Source organism: Chanodichthys erythropterus, chromosome 21 (genome assembly GCF_024489055.1).
Source record: "Chanodichthys erythropterus isolate Z2021 chromosome 21, ASM2448905v1, whole genome shotgun sequence".
Classification (NCBI taxonomy): Eukaryota; Metazoa; Chordata; class Actinopteri; order Cypriniformes; family Xenocyprididae; genus Chanodichthys; species Chanodichthys erythropterus.
This window is the reverse complement of record NC_090241.1, coordinates 25549722-25569739: the sequence shown is the minus strand read 5'-3', so window position 1 is coordinate 25569739 and position 20018 is coordinate 25549722. Positions and strand designations below refer to the sequence as shown.

General features: G+C 36.8%; 1 protein-coding gene across 3 annotated transcripts in view; it reads right to left on the bottom strand.

Annotated features, from left to right (window-relative positions):
- The window catches only part of b4galnt1b (beta-1,4-N-acetyl-galactosaminyl transferase 1b), a 56342-nt gene that overhangs the window by 8562 nt on the left and 27762 nt on the right, over positions 1-20018 (bottom strand). For 2 of the 3 annotated variants that reach the window (XM_067372920.1, XM_067372922.1), the window contains exons 2-9: positions 10269-10394; positions 9811-10033; positions 9356-9532; positions 8246-8352; positions 7084-7121; positions 6814-6994; positions 6598-6696; positions 288-475 (exon numbers count right to left, since the gene is read on the bottom strand). In XM_067372920.1, coding sequence (XP_067229021.1) covers positions 288-475; positions 6598-6696; positions 6814-6994; positions 7084-7121; positions 8246-8352; positions 9356-9532; positions 9811-10025 — 1005 coding nt within the window. In that variant the 5' untranslated portion in view covers positions 10026-10033; positions 10269-10394. Of the gene's footprint in view, positions 1-287; positions 476-6597; positions 6697-6813; positions 6995-7083; positions 7122-8245; positions 8353-9355; positions 9533-9810; positions 10034-10268; positions 10398-20018 lie in introns of all 3 variants that reach the window. The other variant, XM_067372921.1, reaches the window with a different exon arrangement.

Sequence of the window (20018 nt, the reverse complement as noted above, 5' to 3'; positions counted from 1 at the left end):
CCGCGCAGCGCTGGACCATTCCGTCGGTGACGTATTAGAAAACATAAAACATACATAAAACATTTTCGCAGTCATTTTACGAACGCACCCACAATAGCCTAGTTTATGTACCTGTTCGTTTTTTTTAATAAAAATGACTAAATTAAAAAAATTAAGACTTTATAAAGCCGTGATAAGACTTTTTAATACTTTTTAAGGGTCTTAATTTTCCCAAAATTGATTTATCACCTTTTAATACTTTTCAAGACCCCGCGGATACCCTGTATAAACTCAAGGAAGTTACCTACCTTTCCAAAGGGCATGATGTAATGTTCAATATATGGGCCTGACACAGTTTTCGGGTGTTCGCTGTCGTCTGCTATCACTATTGTAACAGTTGGATAGTACTGTCGTATGCTGTCAATTAAATCCTGGAGCTTGTCATAGCGCAGAAAGGTTTTGGTTGCTATGGTCACAAGAGCGCTGATGTTGTACTCTTTGAACAGAGAAAGGTAAATGTGAGTACACTAAAATCACAGAATGAAACAAGTGAATTTTTCTATCTTTGTTGAATAGAAAGTAAAGAAGACCAACATTTAATTTAAAATAGATTTTTTTTTTTGTAACAATGTAAAAGACTTTACTTTCACTTTTGATTAATTTAATGCATCCTTGCTGTATAATTAATTTACTGACTGTTTTGTATGGTAGTGTAATAAACCAAGTTTGAACTTTTTATGACTAATAATTTGAAGTTTAATTTAATGTCATTTATAGTCAGTTTTAATGTCTCTAACAAATGTCTCTGACAAATACTCCATTATAGAATGAATCTTCAGATTAATACATCTTGGGGATGTGTAACTAACATACAAACTGTAAATGGTCATGTAAAATATAATATAATATTTTGCATCTCAAAGCATATCTGCACAGGCTGTGAGTTACCAGCTTGACTATGGCTTGATTTTGCTCATGAATATTACAGTAATGCATTTTCTTTGTTTGGGAAATTCAGGAAGATTACCTAGCAACATCAGGATGACCTAATTAAAGGATTAGTTCACTTTTAAATAAACTTTTCCTGATAATTTACTCACCCCCATGTCATCCAAGATGTCCATGTCTTTCTTTCTTCAGTCGAAAAGAAATTAAAGTTTTTGATGAAAACATTCCAGGATTTTTCTCCTTATAGTAGACTTCAATGGGCACCAAACAGTTGAAGGTCAAAATTAGTTTCACTGCAGCTTCAAATTGTTCAACACGATCCCAGATGAGAAATAAGGGTCTTATCTAGTGAAACCATCGCTCATTTTCTGAAAAAAAATTTAAAATTATATAATTTTTAACCTTAAATGCTCATCTTGAACTAGCTCTCTTCTTCTTCTTCTCTATTAGAATTCCAGCAGTGTAGACACTGCTAAGTGTATTACTGCCCTCCACAGGTCAAAGTTTGAACTAATTTTTATATGCAATATGCTAATTCAATAGTATAAAACAATTAGTTCAAACTTTGACCTGTGGAGGGCAGTAATACACTTTAATACGCTGAATAACCAATGAGGTCACTCAAGATGGCGCCAGTGTACGTGGCCGGCCGTCTACTGCTCCTGGTTGTATGGATGTTTATCGTGTTTTTATTGACTGTTTTAAATACTGCAGACTCTCTATTGGTGTATGATCGCCAAACACTACTTAACATTAGATCGGCTGTTGAAAATACAGCGATCTATAATGTTCATCAGGGTGGAAAAAACAACTCACCCCCTCCTCCGCTCTTGTGTGGATTACCTGACTATCTTTGTCGGACCCTATGCTCTCCCGGGAGGAAGAAGCGTTTTAGACGCCGCGGTAAACGCGGGGGTCTACTGGTGAGAGCTAGGACCTTGATGGCCTTGTTTCCAGGGGCTGATCCCCGCTGGATTTTGTCCGAGCTTGGCTTGGATTGTTGCCGGTATGTGCTCCGACGCTCCTGGGATCCCGCGTATGGGTGGCTGGTGCCGGTAACAGTTGCTGGCATGGATGGGAAGCCGTCGACCAACATTTATCGGCCGCCGCGTTTTAGAAGAGGTGGTGTGGACGTCTCTCTCCTCCGATCCTTTGATCGCGCACCTCCGTTGCTGAAAGACTCAACCCCAGTGAGGTTTTCCTTGGTGAATGCTAGATCTCTAGCCAACAAGTCTTTTATTTTGAATGACTTTTTCACATCCAAAGACCTGGACATGTTGTGTGTGACGGAGACGTGGATCGGTGTTGGTGAGTCAAGCGTGTTTTCAGAAGTCGTACCTCTGAACTGTACTTATTTTAATTCTCCACGGCTTACGGGTCGAGGAGGTGGAGTAGCAGCTATCTTTAAAGAACACTTAAACTGTCGTCGTCTGTCAGCTTACTCCTATTCCAGCTTCGAACTCAGTATTTTTGAACTAAACTTGAGTAATCCGGTGCTGTGCGCTGTTGTCTACCGCCCACCCAAATATAACAAAGACTTTATTGAGGAGTTTTCAGTTTTCTTGGCTGAAATTATGCCAAAATATGATCAGGTCTTAATTGTTGGGGATTTTAACATCCATGTATGTTGTCCTGTCAAACCCTTGGCTAAGGCCTTTCTTAATCTGGTGGAGTCTTTTAACTTAACCCAGCTTGTGGCTAGTCCCACACATGTTTGTGGTCATATCTTGGACCTGGTTTTATCATATGGCTTGCCAATTGGTAATATTGAAGTCAGTGATGCTATTTTCTCTGATCATTTACCTGTTTTCTTTGAGATATGTATTACCTGTGATCCTAAAGTGACTGCTTCAACCCGTCGCCGTAGAACAATTAATTCTTCAACCGTTCAGTCATTCTCTGAGGCTTTTAATGCTATTGACGATGACTATTCAAGGTCTTCATACGGCCTTAACACTGATGATCTGGCTTCATTGTTTTCTTCAACTTGTCTTAATATCTTGGATACTGTGGCTCCTTTTAAGATGGTTCGGGTAAAACCAAGAACTCAACCTTGGCTGAACGCTACTACTCGAACTGTAAGACTTGAGTGTAGAAGAGCGGAACGCCGCTGGAAGAAGGATAAATTGCAGATTTCTTTTGATATTTTGAAGGAGAATCTGCTTAAATATCAAAAAACTGTTAAATCTGAGAAATCAAAATATCTTTCTAGTGTCATCTGTAATAACTCCCACAAGCCAGCGGTGCTATTTAGTACTATTAACTCGGTTTTAAACACTCCCCAAGCAACCTGTCTAGAGCCTTCAGCCGATATGTGTGAGAAATTTTTAGACTTTTTCATTGACAAGATTGAGGCTGTTAGAGCAAATATTTTGCTCCCTTCAACTTTTTCATCCTTTTCCACTGAGTGCTCTTCTGTTTTCAATCAGTTTGAGTTGGTGTCTCTTGACTCGCTGAAAGAGACCTTTTATAAAATGAAACCTTCCTCATGTGGTATGGATGTTGTTCCTCTCCGTCTTCTTAAAGATTCATTTGAAATCATTGGTCCTAAAATTCTTGCAATTATCAATAGCAGCCTAGCTTCGGGAGTTGTACCTAAGTCTTTTAAACATGCAGCTGTGGAACCAGTAATCAAGAAATCTACTTTGGATCCATCAGTTTTTACTCATTATAGACCTATCTCAAAACTCCCATTTCTATCCAAACTATTGGAGAAGGTTGTATTTGGACAAATGAATTCATTTTTAGATCTACATGGTATTCATGAAGTGTTTCAGTCTGGTTTTAAAGCACTACACAGCACGGAAACTGCACTGTTGAAGGTTTTTAATGACTTACTACTTATCACTGACACTGGTGACTGCGCTATCTTAATTTTAATGGACCTTTCAGCTGCATTTGATACAGTTGACCATAATATCCTGATTTCGAGGCTAGAACAATGTGTTGGTATTAAGGGTACTGCATTGGAATGGTTTAAATCCTATTTGGCTGAAAGATCTTTTTCGGTTCATCTTGGAGACTATACCTCCTCAACTGCTGCACTCACATGTGGGGTCCCCCAGGGCTCCATTTTGGGGCCTATTCTGTTCTCCCTGTACATACTCCCATTGGGTCATATTTTTAGGAAATTTGGTATTTCTTTTCATTGCTATGCAGATGATCTGCAAATTTATCTGCCCTTGAAACGTAAAGATACCTGTTCTTTAGCACCTCTTTTGCAGTGTTTTGAAGAAATTAAGACCTGGATGGCACTAAATTTCCTTAATTTTAATGAAAAGAAAACCGAAGTGGTGTTGTTTACGCCAGGGGGAACCTGTGAGACAGTAGACCTAAACCTCGGAGAGCTGAATCCATATGTGAAGCCCCATGTAAAAAATTTAGGTGTTGTTATGGATTGTGATTTTAAATTGGATAAACAGATTAATTTAGTAGTTAAATCATGTTTTTTCCAATTGAGACAACTCACCAAGGTGAAACCTTTCTTGTCATCTAAAGACTTTCAAAGAGTTGTGCATATTTTCATTTCAAGCCGCCTTGATTATTGTAACAGCCTTTATTTAGGCATTAGTCAGGCCTCTCTCTCCAGACTGCAAGTGGTCCAGAATGCGGCAGCTCGCCTATTGACGGGCACACGAAAGCGGGAACATATCACTCCCGTTCTTGCGTCTCTTCACTGGCTACCTGTCCATTATAGGATTAATTTTAAAATTTTGGTGCTTGTTTTTAAATCTCTTAATGGTTCGGTGCCAAGTTATTTATCAGATTTGATTAATCTGTATTCTCCGTCACGAGCACTAAGGTCTGCTGACCATTTGCTTTTAGCTGTTCCTAGGGCAAAACTGAAGAGCAGGGGGGACAGGGCCTTTGCAGGGGCGGCCCCGAAGCTCTGGAACAGCTTGCCTCTCTATATCAGACAGGCTCAAACACTTGAGGTCTTCAAATCTGGCCTTAAAACTTATTTTTATAGTCTGGCTTTCAATGCCATGTGAGAGCTGCTTTCTTTACTGTTTTATTGTGTCTTAAGTGTTTTTTCTTTATGGTGCTGACTGTTTGTATTATTGAATATGTTTTCTTTTTGTATGTACAGCACTTTGATAAACACCTGTTGTTTTAAAAAAGTGCTTTATAAATAAACTTTGACTTTGACTTGACTTAGCAGTGTCTACACTGCTGGAATTCTAATAGAGAAGAAGAAGAAGAGAGCTAGTTCAAGATGAGCATTTAAGGTTAAAACTTATATAATTTTCAATTTTTTTTTTCAGAAAATGAGCGATGGTTTCACTAGATAAGACCCTTATTTCTAACCTGGGATCGTGTTGAACAATTTGAAGCTGCAGTGAAACTAATTTTGACCTTCAACTGTTTGGTGCCCATTAAAGTCTACTATAAGGAGAAAAATCCTGGAATGTTTGCATCAAAAACTTTAATTTCTTTTCGACTGAAGAAAGAAAGACATGGACATCTTGGATGACATGGGGGTGAGTAAATTATCAGGAAAAGTTTATTTAAAAGTGAACTAATCCTTTAATATTCATGATATAAGTCATCATCAAGTTATTTCAGTATTTCTTACATTTACATACTATTGTATTTATTTTAGCTTATATTTTTATATTTGTTACGTGGATGTATGTTCATTTTTATCAGTTGTAGTTTCTTAAACATTTCCATTTAGCTTTAATTTATTTTTCAGTCTTAGTTTTAGTTATTTTAGTACTTCAGCTTATACTTAAAGGGATACTCCACCGTTTTTTCATATTAAACTATGTTATTCCCTTAACTAAGACGAGTTGATACATACCTCTCTCGTCTCAGTGCGTGCACTAAATCGCTCTGTCTTGCGGCGAAACTTTGTTAGCACTTAGCTTAGCCCAGTTCATTCAATAGGGGCCAAGCAGAGAAGCTACCAAACACCTCCACGTTTTCCCTATTTAAATACAGTTACTCGAGTAGTGTAACTCGACCTAGGACGGTGACACAAAACAAAACGTTGCGCTTTTCTAAGCGTGTAAAATGGATAACTATATTGTATGGCGTGAAAAGTCCTCTCACCAGCCCCCGCTCCCTCTCCTCCTCCCTCTCATTTCCGTCAATAGAACCAACGTGACTTTTACAGGAGAGGGAGCGGGGGCAGGTGAGAGGACTTTTCACGAGTGAAGATATTACTGCGCCAAGTCAAAGTGCTCCCGAGCACTTGCTATGGTATTCCGCCATACAATATAGTTATCCATTTTACACGCTTAGAAAAGCACAACGTTTTGTTTTGTGTCACCGTCCTAGGTCGAGTTACACTACTCGAGTAACTGTATTTAAATAGGGAAAACGTGGAGGTGTTTGGTAGCTTCTCTGCTTGGCCCCTATTGAATGAACTGGGCTAAGCTAAGTGCTAACAAAGTTTCGCCGCAAGACAGAGCGATTTAGTGCACGCACTGAGACGAGAGAGGTATGTATCAACTCGTCTTAGTTAAGGGAATAACATAGTTTAATATGAAAAAACGGTGGAGTATCCCTTTAATTTCAGTTAGTTGCCAATGCAACATTTCTAATTTCCGTTTTTTGAGTTTAAGTTTCTCATCTTATATTTTATTGTATTTCAGCTTTATTTAAATTAAACAGAAACTATTTTAGTAATAGTAAAACTAAATAGTTTTAGTTTGATGTATTCACCTTTATCTGCATCAGAGCCTGTGTTGTAGAGTTTGGGTGTTACTCCATGACGAATCTTGATGGTGAAAAGAGCCTGATGTCCTTCTGTGTCTAACTGCACTGAATCATAAGCACAGGAAAACTACATATGAAATAAATATGATCCAGTCCTGAGTTTACATGTACATTTTGGGATGCTTTTTTTTTTTTTACAGAAACTACCCAGAAGCTGCATACCTGTGTCAGCTGTGCTTGGGTGGAACAACGTGTTAGTATATGTGATAAACTGGAGCTGTCGATTCAGACTGGACAAAAGGCCACTGTTCAGTGTCATGTGCATCTCGCCATCACCCCTGACCTTTACCCCCTCCACTTCTGCTGCCACATTAAACGTGCCCAGAGATGCTGAAAAGTTCAGCTACAGAGAAGGACAAAAAACAGAGTGTTCAGCGAGCATCCACAACACATGGGCACAGGGAACAGACATAAATTGTTCATATCACTTACAGTATAGAAATCTCTGGGCACCTCTTTTAAGGACAAACCTGAAACACATTACAGCCATGCATTGTTACTGTCAAGCCTCTATAAAAATCCACTAAACTACCCTCTATTACAGACACAGTGCATTCAGTAATCTAGTAATGTGCTCTTTTCTTTTCACTTCACTTCAGTCTGGAAAAGACCAAGACATTTTCTAATTCATTTTGGTGTGAATTATCCCTTTAATGTTGGTGTTAACAGTCATTACACTTAGGGCTGCACGATATGTCGTAATTATCGAAATATCGATATGCATATCACAGCGGCTTGCGATAACGACATGAATACTCAAAAAGACCATGTTTTAGGTTGACGCAGACTGGACACATGACTGTTACATACGTGTGTCATGCTTAATGTTATTAAATACATTAAGGAAAAAACTCACACGCACAGAGAGCTGCCTCTCGGACAGCATGTGATCCCGAATTCAGTTATCTTCCGCAGCTTATATGGTCAAATACACACAAAATTATGTCAAAATGTCCATCATGGTGAGTATTCATGTAAACACAGTAAGTTATGTCTTATGTGGACTAAACAGTTCAGAAAAAAGTGTGTGTATATTGGATCTGCACAGCTCTTAAAGTGACAGCAGCCTAATAAACCTGTCTGTGTGCTTAATGTTAATCAAACAACAAAAGACAAAGAGAAAATCACTCACTGCTCTTGAATGAACAACTTTTGTAGCTTTAATGAGAATCAGTATATATTTAATTCATACAGTGAAGACTAAGCAGTATTTTATTTTTACATTTAATTATTCAATTTCTGTTGTTGAGTAAAACTAAAGTATACACACACTTATTTACTTACTTTTTATGTAATGCTACAGTAAAACACTGCTGTTCACTTTCAGAAGTTGTAGGGATGCTCTTACAAAAAGAATGTGAAACATGTATTTTGATTACATCAATTTCCGTTTTTAAATATATTTAAATATAATTTAAATTTATTTAACACACTTAAAGCATTATTGTATTGCATATCAAATATCGCATTTTGCCTTTTACTTCAGTATCGTGCAACCCTAAAGATTTATTAATAAAATGCTTTGCAATATTCTCATCACATCTCTTTAGTCATGTGGCAATATTCATTTAACTAGACACAAAAAGAGTAATACCTGGTATAAGGATAGTTTTAAGTGGCCGAACTTCCACACCCTGTGTTGGGTACTGCAGGGGGTTGTTAGCTTCAGCTACAATCAGCAGATCAGCAGGGGTCTGCGACCTAAAAACACCAGATTTATTATAATTAACTAAAATTAAAACCAGTGACGAAACATTTTATTACTTGAAATAAACACTAACAGAAATTAAATAATATATAAAAAAGCTTTTTCAAAAAACTTTTATTTCAGCTAGTTGCCAAGGCAACATTTCTCATTTTCATTTAGTTTAAGCTAAAGTACTAAAATAAAACTAATACTTAATAAATACTATGTAGACATACAGCTATGGAAAAAATTAAGAGACCACTTAACATTGATTTCTGAACTTGGAGTGGTCTCTTAATTTTTTCCATAGCTGTATGTATTACATGTTCCCTTGTTTTGTGTTACTTGTTTTTGTTATTTGGACTTTTATTTTGAAGTGTATATTCTGTTCCCAATGTTCACGTCCTGTGTGTAGTGTAGTTTTACTTTGTTTCTATAGTCAAGTCAAGTCACCTTAATTTTTATAGCACTTTATACAATACAGATTGTTGTTACCCTTGTTTGTTGCCATAGTGATTGATTACCCACACCTTTTTCTTGTTTGCCTCTTGATACTCTTGTTTTTATCCCAGTGTTTCCTTTGTTCAGTGTCTGGTGTTGTCCATTGTGGTTGTATTGTGTGTGTTGTTTTCAGTACTTTTGGTATTTTGTTAATATAGTTCTCTATTGCTCTTGGATCCTATTCATCATCTTTTCTGAAGCACCTCATGTAACAGTATTTTTTTTTTTTAGTCAAATAAAAACTACTAATAATGACAATTAAAAATTAGTAAATCAATAAAATTACTAAATTAAAAAAAATATAAAAATAAAATCTAATTCAAAATATTAAAACTATAACAGTATATCAATTATGCTAAAATGATACATATGTGTATACAGAAAAGTATAACTTTATTTATTAAAACTTTAATAACTATTGTCTTAAAAATGTCCCAAGACATGCTGTCATTCTATATGATAAAATATGGATATATAAACCAAACATTGGCACTGTCATAAAATGAATAAATGTACCTCATTTGGAAGCTCTGATACTCTTTGGCTCGCCGTTTCTTCATCTCATGGAGCTGGGAGGCCTGGAAGGCAGTGTGCAGGGGATGGGCAGACACTCTAGGGAACAGTAGCTGAGCAAAGGGCAGGCTGACCCCTCGCCTCTCTCCTTCACAAACACACCCGTTGCGAGCCAAAAGCCTTGCAGAAGAGGAGAAGATTTATCACAAGATCATTCTGTCACTGAGTTTTTAACCTGAAGAAAGATGTTTTCATCCTCTTGAGGTGACGGTAGATAATGATGGCCTCTAGCTACAAATGTGTATATATATATATATATATATATATATATATATATATATATATATATAGATTAAGAATGGTCAGAAAACCTTTATATATATTTATATATATATAAAGGTTTTCTGACCATTCTTAATCTCCCTTCCTTGAACTGATGTTTGTAAAGATGAACTAACCTAGCCACACTCTCCCTCACACGGTAAGGGATGGTACTAGCACTGGGATCCGGTTCAGGAAGTCTCTCCTCCAGTAACCGTTCAGCTCCAGGACCCAGCCTGTACCGGACATCCACAGTGCTGTAGACCCGCGTGGGCCAGGAATGTAGCACAGCCAAAACCAGCACCACTGATGCTACCAGAGCTAACAGCACAGTCTTACGTAGGGAACGCATGCTACAAGCTACAACACAAACAGAAACACATAGTGTTAAAACTTCATTCAGTGTCATTAAATTAAATTATACAGAAATGGTAGGGGTTCTTTATGTGAAACTTCAGCATTCTCTTTATTCAAATAATGAAGCATTCACTTCAATTCAATTTTCTAATTAGCTTCCATTTGATTTCCCTTCACTTAATAACAATGGGGGGAAAGCACTTCAGTAATTCCTTGTAACACTTCATAATATACTCACTCTATCCAATCAGAACGAGAGGTACTGCAAGTTGCCATTACTGCTCCTAAAGGTCCATAGTACCGATTGGCTCAGTTTTGATGTGATTGACAGTAGCTGATGAGGCTGATGGAGGGCACTCTCCATCTGCTGAGGTAGAAAAAACCTTAGTCATGTCAGTTGAAGTGCATTCATTTACACATGTATTTATTACTGCACATAAAAACTTACAACTACTCATTCGCTATATTCAAAGTCTTCTAAAGGCAATGAATATACTTTGTATGATGCACAGAGCCAAAAGTCAGGCTTTACCACAGGGAAAATAACAGACACAATAGTACACATTATTAAAGATAATTTTACACAACATTCAGCAAATATAAAACAAACATAAACATAATATTTGTTTACATTGAAGCAATATTTTTGGGGAACTTTGTAGTCACCATGCTACAGCTAAGACAAACTGCAATCTGCTACTGATTACAAATTACATGATGAAAACTGTTTTTAGTAATGTAATCTATTATATTACACATTTTAGGTAATGTACTTTGACTACTTTTTGATTACTTTTAGATTACTTTTTTGACGTAACTGATTACTGTGTACAATATTGATATAAAAAACAAAGAGAAAGAATATATATTCCATTTTTTGTTATCTATATCATGAAATGCATTAAACATTACATTATGCAGGGGTTTCCCAAACTGAGGTTCATAAAAGAACTGCAGGGGAAAAGCTAATAATTCATTAAAATATAAATAACAAAAAAGAATGTTCAAAATATGTCTGACATAATGTCAAATTAAAATAACTAAATAAATTTAAAATAAAAATGAAACACTTGTACACTAAATATATATATATATATATATATATATATATATATATATATATATATATATATATATATATAAAAATATATATATATTTATTTGTTTACCTCCTTGTCATTACCAACATCACTGAACTGAAGGACTTTCTGAATGTATACAAGCAGAAGGATTTGTGAAAATTTAAAACAGAAAAAAAAAGAATTAGGGAGAATCACTAAATTTGGCTGATCTCATGAATTGATCTCAATTTGTTGATGTAAAACATATGATGACGTCAAACTTTAGTGCCGCAGCCACCTGTCATGTTCTAGAGAAATATCATGTGGAGGAACATTGGCTAAAGGATTTAATACAAGGAACCTGATTCGCTGCCTATGTCATCTGCTGTCGTTGTCTAAGGCGGGGCTCAGGCATGTCCTCCACACACACACACACACACAGACACACAGAGCAGACAGCGTATTTGGCTGATACACACACACAGAGCAGATCGTTATCAGCCAATCATGATGACAAGAAATCGGTAACTGGTATTGGTAACTGGTAATGGCTGCAAAAATCCAGAGCATCCCTAATAAATTGTTTACTTCATTGTGTGAATGATATGTAATCATGTAATCTAAAGTTATGAGCATTTTAAAATGTGTTATAATCTAATTACAAAAAATTCAGGTACATTAATTTACTTTTTCAATTATCTAGTTAATTTGACAGTTACTCTGAATGATACTGGTACACAATCAGTAGTAGATAGTGGATCAAAGCTTGCAGGCCTAGTAAGACAATGTGACAAAATCTCTCTGGGGTTCTCATTTCTGTTTTCTAAAGCTTAATTCTAATCAGTATCTCCTATTATAAAATTGACAGTGGTAATCTAATCTACCAGTTCCTGTAACACATAATGGCAACGCTGTGAGCTGAGCTCAATGAGATTATTTGTGTAGTTTTAGATGTTTTATTTATAACAAGAACATTCTACCAAAACATGAAAGATTATTTCAATTTCTTTTATTATTACAAGAAAGACATCTTTCTGTAACTGAAAAGGCCTTTTCAATAATGTATTTTAAAAGGGACCTATAATGCCCCTTTTACAAGATGTAACATAAATCTCTGGTGTCCCCAGAATTTTAGCTCAAAATACCGCACAGATCATTTATGATAGCTTGTCAAATTTGCCCCTGTGAGCAAAAACAATGTCCCTTTAAATGCAAATGAACTGCAGCTCCCGGTCCCCTTTCCAGAAGAGGGCGGTGCTTTAACAGCTCACACTTCAGTTGCTCAACAACAACAAAGCTGGAGAATCTCACGCAGCCAAAATGACAGTTGTCAGTAACGGTGTTTAGCCTTACATTGTTCAAACCAGAGTCAAATTTTAGAAAGCATCTGAATATTTTTTTTAACCTTTTGAGAGCTACAGTCCCACACATGGGATTTTTATTTCTGTGTCCCTGAGAGTATGGTCCCACATATGGGATTCAGAACATTTAGCGACGTCTCATAACTGCCAGATTTAAACTGTGCTTTCATGCTTTGGCTGTGAGACGGATGTGTTCAGCTTGTCATATATCACAACTATGCAGCATTTTCAGCCACATAATATTTTTTTAAGGTTTTAGACATTTTAATACGCATAAGCACCAGTATAAAAAAAACATTTAGAGTTTATAAAATACACACTAATGTCAGACATCAGTGGAAGCAGCAATAACAATCCATTCAAATATCATTTGTGGGGGATGGGTGCACGTGCGCATATCATGGAGTAGTCGCCTTTTTCTGAGCTCTTCTCCATTGACATTACATTTTGAATATCCACTTCACAGTCAATAATGACTTACTGAGAGTCAACTTTAGTAAGTTGTTTTGAATATTTAGTGAAATTTAAGTGTGTTAAGGGCGATTTTCATTACTTCGCTGACTCGTTCTGTCAGAAAAATGGCATCTAAGAAATCCCAGGTGATCCTATTTCACAGGGAAATGTGAATGCGATACTTGCCGCAATCGGTGCCCAAGGGGATGATTTAAAAAAGCTGATAGAGGACAAGATGACAGCATTAAGTGCTCGCTTGGATACGTTGGATGCTATGCTGGTCAACCTGCAGTCAGAACAGGCTGGCGTTAAACAAAAAATTGATAATTGCTGGAGACTTTAATTGCTATTTGGATCCCCATCTCGATCATCACTCCTCACAAGCTCCTCCTTCTATTCAGTCTGTAGGTTAAATAATTTGATAAAATCCATGAATCTTGTTGATGTATGAAGATTACTTAACCCTATTGCTTGTGATTACTTTTTTTCTCGCGTTCATAAATCCTATACACGTATTGATTACTTTATTACTGATTCGAAACTCATTCAAGGGGTGACTCAGTCCAAATATTACATTTCTGATCATACACTTTAAAAAATGCTGGGTTAAAAACAACCCAAGTTGGGTTGAAAATGGACAAACCCAGCGATTGGGTTGTTTTAACCCAGCAGTTGGGTTAAATGTTTGCCCAACCTGCTGGGTAGTTTTACTTAACTCAACTATTGTTTAAAAATTACAGTATTGCTTATTTGCTAAATGAACCCAAAATATCTTGAAAATTAACATTTATTAATATGTACTTTATTATATACTTTAATTTCATTTTAGATTAATTTTAAGTCAGACATATAGTCATTTTCAAACAATAGTTGAGTTAAATAAAACTACCCAGCAGGTTGGGCAAACATTTAACCCAACAGTTGGGTTAAAACAACCCAATCGCTGGGTTTGTCCATTTTCAACCCAACTTGGGTTGTTTTTAACCCAGCATTTTTTAGAGTGTAGCCATATTTCTATGGGTCTGAAAATTTCGCTACCAAAAGCACAGTATTGTTGGAGTTTCAATCCTCACTTATTAATGAATAAACAGTTTCTGTCTTATATGAGTGTTTAACCCAATTTTTGGAGACCAATGACAAGGGGGATGTTTCAGACTCTTTTTTGTGGGAAACCTGTAAAGTTGTGTTAAGAGGTCATATTATTGCATATGAATCTTCGTTGAGGAGAGAGAAGTGTAGGCGTCTGTCTGAGATAGAATCCATACTTCCATCCTTAGAACAAACCTTTCGTTCATCTAAAGCTCAGAGTGACCTTAATGCTATTCTTAAGCTGAAATATTAATATATTCTTCCAGCTGCTCTGAGCTGAAAATATACAGGGCATCAGTTTCTTGAGTTGGTGGACTTTCCAAAACTTAATGAATGTGCCAAAGAGGAATTAGAGGAACCGTTTACTTTCTGTGAAATTTTGGAGGCAATTAACTCCTCTAACGGGAAAGCCTCAGGCCCTGATGGGTTTGGTGTGGAATTCCATAAGGCTAACGCAAATGCAATTGGTCCTTTGTTGCTTAGAATGGTAAATCATTCAATTGAAAAGAAAATATTTCTAGATTCTTTTTATGAGGCGCATGCCTTTTAAAGAAAAAAAGAGATGTTACAGAGCCCTCTAGTTACAGGCCAATAAGTCTCAATTGTGATTAAAAAATGAATGCCAAGATTTTGGCCACGCGTTTAAATAAACATGTGGCCTCGTTAATTCACACAGATCAAACTGGCTTTGTCCCAGGAATATTTTCTTTTTTTAATTCACGTCGCCTGCTAAATATTTTGTATAGTAATCAGAGTAAGAGTTCCAAGGCAGCTGTTCTTTCTTTAGACGCTGAAAAGGCCTTCGACCCTGTTGAATGTAGTTATATGTTTTCTGTCCTGGTTCGGTTTGGCTTTGATGAGAATTTTAAACTATTGATAAAAATGCTTTATTCTTCCCCCAAATCTGCAATACTTACTAATTCGGAAAGGTCTTCTTTTTTTCCTCTTCAGCGTGGTACACGACAGGGCTGTTGTTTAAGCCCACTGTTATTTGATTTAGCTTTAGAACCCCTGGCCATCCATCTTCATAATCATTCTGAGATCAGGTGTATATCATACAGTCATACTGAGGTTAAGCTGTCCTTATATGCAGATGATCTGCTTTTATGTTTGAGTGATCCTTCTTCTGCTTTGCCACTTTTAATGGAATCACTAGAGGTTTTTAGCTCTTTTTCCGTTTATTCTGTTAACTGGGAGAAGCTCTGTTAACTTCTGTCATTTTGCCATTCAACTGGGGCTTTAAAGCACATAGAATTTCTAAGGCCCATTTGCAGAAGCTGAAAGGGTTATGTGGTCTTGCGCTCCCTGTTTTCCGTCATTATTATTGGGCTGCTAATGCAAGAGCTAATGTTCTAGCGGATTAGTGATCAAGCTGCTGATAATTTGACGGATGCACATCCAAAGTGGCAAACCCTTCAGTTTCCCCATTATGTGATAGATGGCACGCATGTTCATACTTTTTGGTTTTGCCTTGAGATTTCTGAGTTTTGGAAGAATATTTTTTGGTGGTATTCAAATGTTTTTGGAGAAAATATCAGTCCAGACGTTGAAGTAGCTTTGCTTCTGTGTGTTCTGACCCTACACTAGCATTAACATTCTCAGCAATTGTCTCTTATGTTCAGTATGGTGGTAGCTAAAAGGGTGATTTTGATGGAGTGGAAGTCCACTTTACCGCCCACTTTTCATAAATGGTTGGCAGAGATGGTTGCCGCCCTCAGGCTCGAAAAGATTTGCTTTTCCAGGATCGATGCTTCTAAAAAATTTGATGAAATCTGGGGCCCCTTTCATGTAAATGGATAGCTTCACTGATGTATTTCTTCACTCCATGTTTTGTTTGCTTGATTATGTATGTTTTTGTTTAAGGTGTTTATTTTTTCATCTATTTTTATATATAGTATATTTTTATATAAATTGAGAATTTCATCTGTTTTATGTTTATATAAAAACTGTTATAAATAAAATTACTAAAAATATATATATATATAATTTGCCAACATTTATTCATATCGAACACACATAATGGGCCTAAGTAACTATAAAGTTTACTCTATTATTTTTCCAGTTCACCAGCCACTTACTTGCATATATTTTGGGAGAAACTGATGAATTCACCTGCTGTAAATCCGACTCTGTGAACTGCAGGGCAAACTAAGATCTAAACATCTCGCATTATAGATCAAGATAAAGATCATTTATAAAGGTTTTTATATGACAAAACACACTCACTTACACATATTTGTGAATCGGAATATCAGATAGTTGGTGATATGGTAAGCATGTTTGTAATTATTTTAAATAAAAAAGGAAATACAAAATAATAGAGATCCATCTGTCATTCAGTGTTATTGTGGCTGAGGTGTGTTACGTGACACGCATGATGCATCGCCATGGAAACAGTAAGTTCTAAAATAATGGTCGCCTTAAAAAAACTCACTCTGGGGGGTCAGTTAGAATATTTTAAACTCATGCTTGAAAGGGTTAATGGTTAGTGGATAAATTTATGTAGTTGCTGTGGAGTTGATTCAACTCATCGACTAGCATGTGCCGTCATGTTAATCTTTTGTGCAAATCCAGCACTGAATTGACCTTTGTTTGTGAAGCAGTCCAGCGCAACAACACTCTACTACATCCACTCTTCCTCTTCTCTAAAGCAGCCCAACATGACCTTGCCCCCTTTGTTGTGTGTTCTCAGGGGCAGGGTTTATGGAAACTTTGGGGTTTGTGATGTCACCAACATGGGAAGAAGCTCATTGTAGTCCCTACCAGCAGTTTGTTATAGTCCTTAAAAAGCAATTTCTGTCAAAGAAAATATCTCCCTTTGCATTGAACTTGAGCATTGCAACTTTGCAGATGCTGTTTATGCTCAAACAGCAACATTACATGCTAACTAAAGTTAAAAAAAGGACCATAATCAAGGACCCTTATGATACTGCATAAATTAAGCCAGTGATGACAAGCTTTGGCAGATACATTTGCTGCATGAAGCTGAAATGCTGACAAAAATTATGAAGAATAATGCCTAATGGTCACAGTGGTGAGCATTGCCTTATTTCTATAAAATGCCCATGTCATTTCTTCTAAGGCTTGGGAAGAAGATAAACATTAAGTCAACAATTATTTGTTCGGAGATAATAGTGTCTAGTTTTGAGTGTGTTTAGAAATATTTTAGCAAAGAGTGAAAAAAAAAAAAAATTTGGAAATATTCTGAGGAGACAACTCAAAACAAAAAAAAAGAGAGGGGGAAAAATGAAAGAAAACATTGCATTGCGCAACTAACGCAGTAAATAACCATTCACTTGCATCTAAACAGCACTCCATCCACGGCTATGGAGATAAAAGCATGCGCAGCCCCGTAGTATAGCCTATAAGCCCAATGGATGCGACTTCCCTCATAATGATATTGATGTGGTATAGTCTTTACAGCAGGCCAATGTGCGGTGATTCCCAGCCTACTGTATACTACATCTCACATAGGCCGAACAGCTGACAGCGTGCACCAGTGGCTTCAGATCAGTTCAAAGCCTTGGCAAATAGTCAATAGCCATTAAGGGGCATGATAACTGGCGTACTCATCATTTCCACTGCCCATTCTGCCGTGTTTACAGAAATACAGAGGTACCGAAAGCCCCTTGGCCTGTTGTCGCCATATGTCACAACAGCATCCACAGAAGATTCCATCAGGCAATGCAGAGCCATAATTCTATTAGAAATGTATCATGGAATCCGAATCCAATCTTTTTCCATTCTAACACCAGGAAGTGAGTGCGAACAATTAATTAAACGATGCTTATTCAATTGTATTAACTCAATAGTGAGGCAGAAACATACAAATGTGTCGTAAAAGACTGAAAATGATATCAGTGCTAATCACATCAGGGCGGAGGAGCGAGCAAACACGTTCAAATAAATCTTACCTGTAATGTCGCGCGACCAGAGGGATCTCCTACCCTTAAAATACCCCCGGCGCGCTTGTCATGTGAACGCAAACAGCTGTTAAATGAAGAAAATCCGGTGACATGGCATCCACCTCTGAGACAGAATGGAGGAGAGAGGAGAGTCGTCGGGCTACCCCCTCTGCTAAAAGCGATGGAGGGCTGCAGCGCGGCGAAATGCGCTCAAATGAGGAGGGGAGGATGATGTAGCTGCACAACGTGCGATCACGCCTGCCTCTCACCACAAGAAGCGGATTTAGCTCCTAAATGCTTATTGATCGGAATGGATATCAATTATGCAGGGAAAAATTATTGGTTACTGTATAACTAGATTACTGGTTAATATATTTTCACAAGTAAATGAGCACATTATCCACTCATTTCTATAGCTGCTCAATGAAATAAACTAAAAGGAATTAGAAAAAAGTTGTTTTATTCATGGTCAGTTGTCACTGACGGTAAAAATGCTCCATTAGTCAAAAGGCGTTAACAGCAACATAAAAGTCTACTTTTAAATGTTTTTACAATGTGATACAGTCAGTTACTTATGCATAATAGGGTTCTGAGTGCACTGATGAATTTGACCACTGACGTGTTTACATGGATTATGATCATAATTGATATGATCATGAACATTAAAAATAGACAATGCATCCTTAATGGACAGACATCATCTCTCTCATAGAGGCAAATGGAAATAATAATAATAATTAAAAAAAAATCTGGTCATGTGACACTTGCAAAAATCCATTTTCCATTTATCCTATTTAGGGTTGAAGTGATGCTGGCGTCAAATCAAGACAGTCTGTGCTTTCACTTATTATTCACACATTATCTGTTTACTAAATTAGCTTAAAATAATCATATTGCTCAATTAAATAAATCTCAGAAATAATAAAATATGCTTTCTTTTGACCTCCTCTCTATGGGCTACTTACAAAAGTCCCCTTTCCCATCTTTTTTTTTTTTCCTCCCACCTCTTCAACTTCAAATTCAATGAGAAAAGCTGTTTCTGTCAGGATTACACTATTGTCAAATGTGATTGATAACTGCATAGAGTTTGGTTTGGATTGGTTCTGTCTGGACAAGAACTCCCTGCACATCCATGCAGCCTAGCATGGATAAGAGCAGGGAGAGCAGAACCAGAACCAACATAAATGTGCATTAATGCCAATATTTTAACATGCACATTTTAAAAATTAGTCAGATTCAAGGGGAATCAGAAGGCCAAATCCTGACTGACGAGAGGAGCTGGGGATGGAGGAGGGTAATTAATTAGCTCCTGAGAAATGTGATGCTGATAATACTGAAGAGCTTATATGCTGTGATAGTGTTGTATTCCTATAGGTAGACATGAGTCACTAGGGAGTCAGCTGATGTGAGCTTGACTGACGTGCCAGAACTGATGCTATATTTGTTTATTTCAGATGAGGTTCACAGTTTGAAGTGTTCTCAAGCAGTGACTTTAAATGGGCTTGAAACCAAGGCAGTCAAACAAGAACACCCACTGCCCTAACTTCTGGATCAAATGTGGGCTTTAGCCATGTATAGCTTATTCCCGACAGATTGCTTTTTGATATTATGGTGAATAAAATTTTTTTATTTGTGGACTTTATTTGTATTTTTGCACTACTGTTATGCTGTAACTATAATGCCTGCCTGCCTACACTGTGGAGAATGTGCCTCTGTTCATTCAGTTTTAACTGTTCGCATGCATTTCAAGAGATCTTCTAAATGATAGCATAGATTTGATAATCAAGACATTCCTAATAAATCTCACTAAAATGTGTGATTTATTCAAACACTGTAGCAACATTTAAAATAAACATATTCAGTAACAACAGAAATGAAAAAGCCAGTAAAACAGAACTAGAGAATTCATGTATGTCAGGTGGTCCAGCAAACAAGACAGGATGCAACTGTTTTCTTTTGAAGAAATGAAGAAGCCTCAATATAGATTAGATGGTCTTGTAGTTATCAACAAATAAACAGAGCTGTCTGAACAGATCTGTATTATCGCAAAAAGATACTATTTATCAAAAATATATTGATGATAATGACAGAGAATGCTTTGATTGAGTGAGAGAACTAA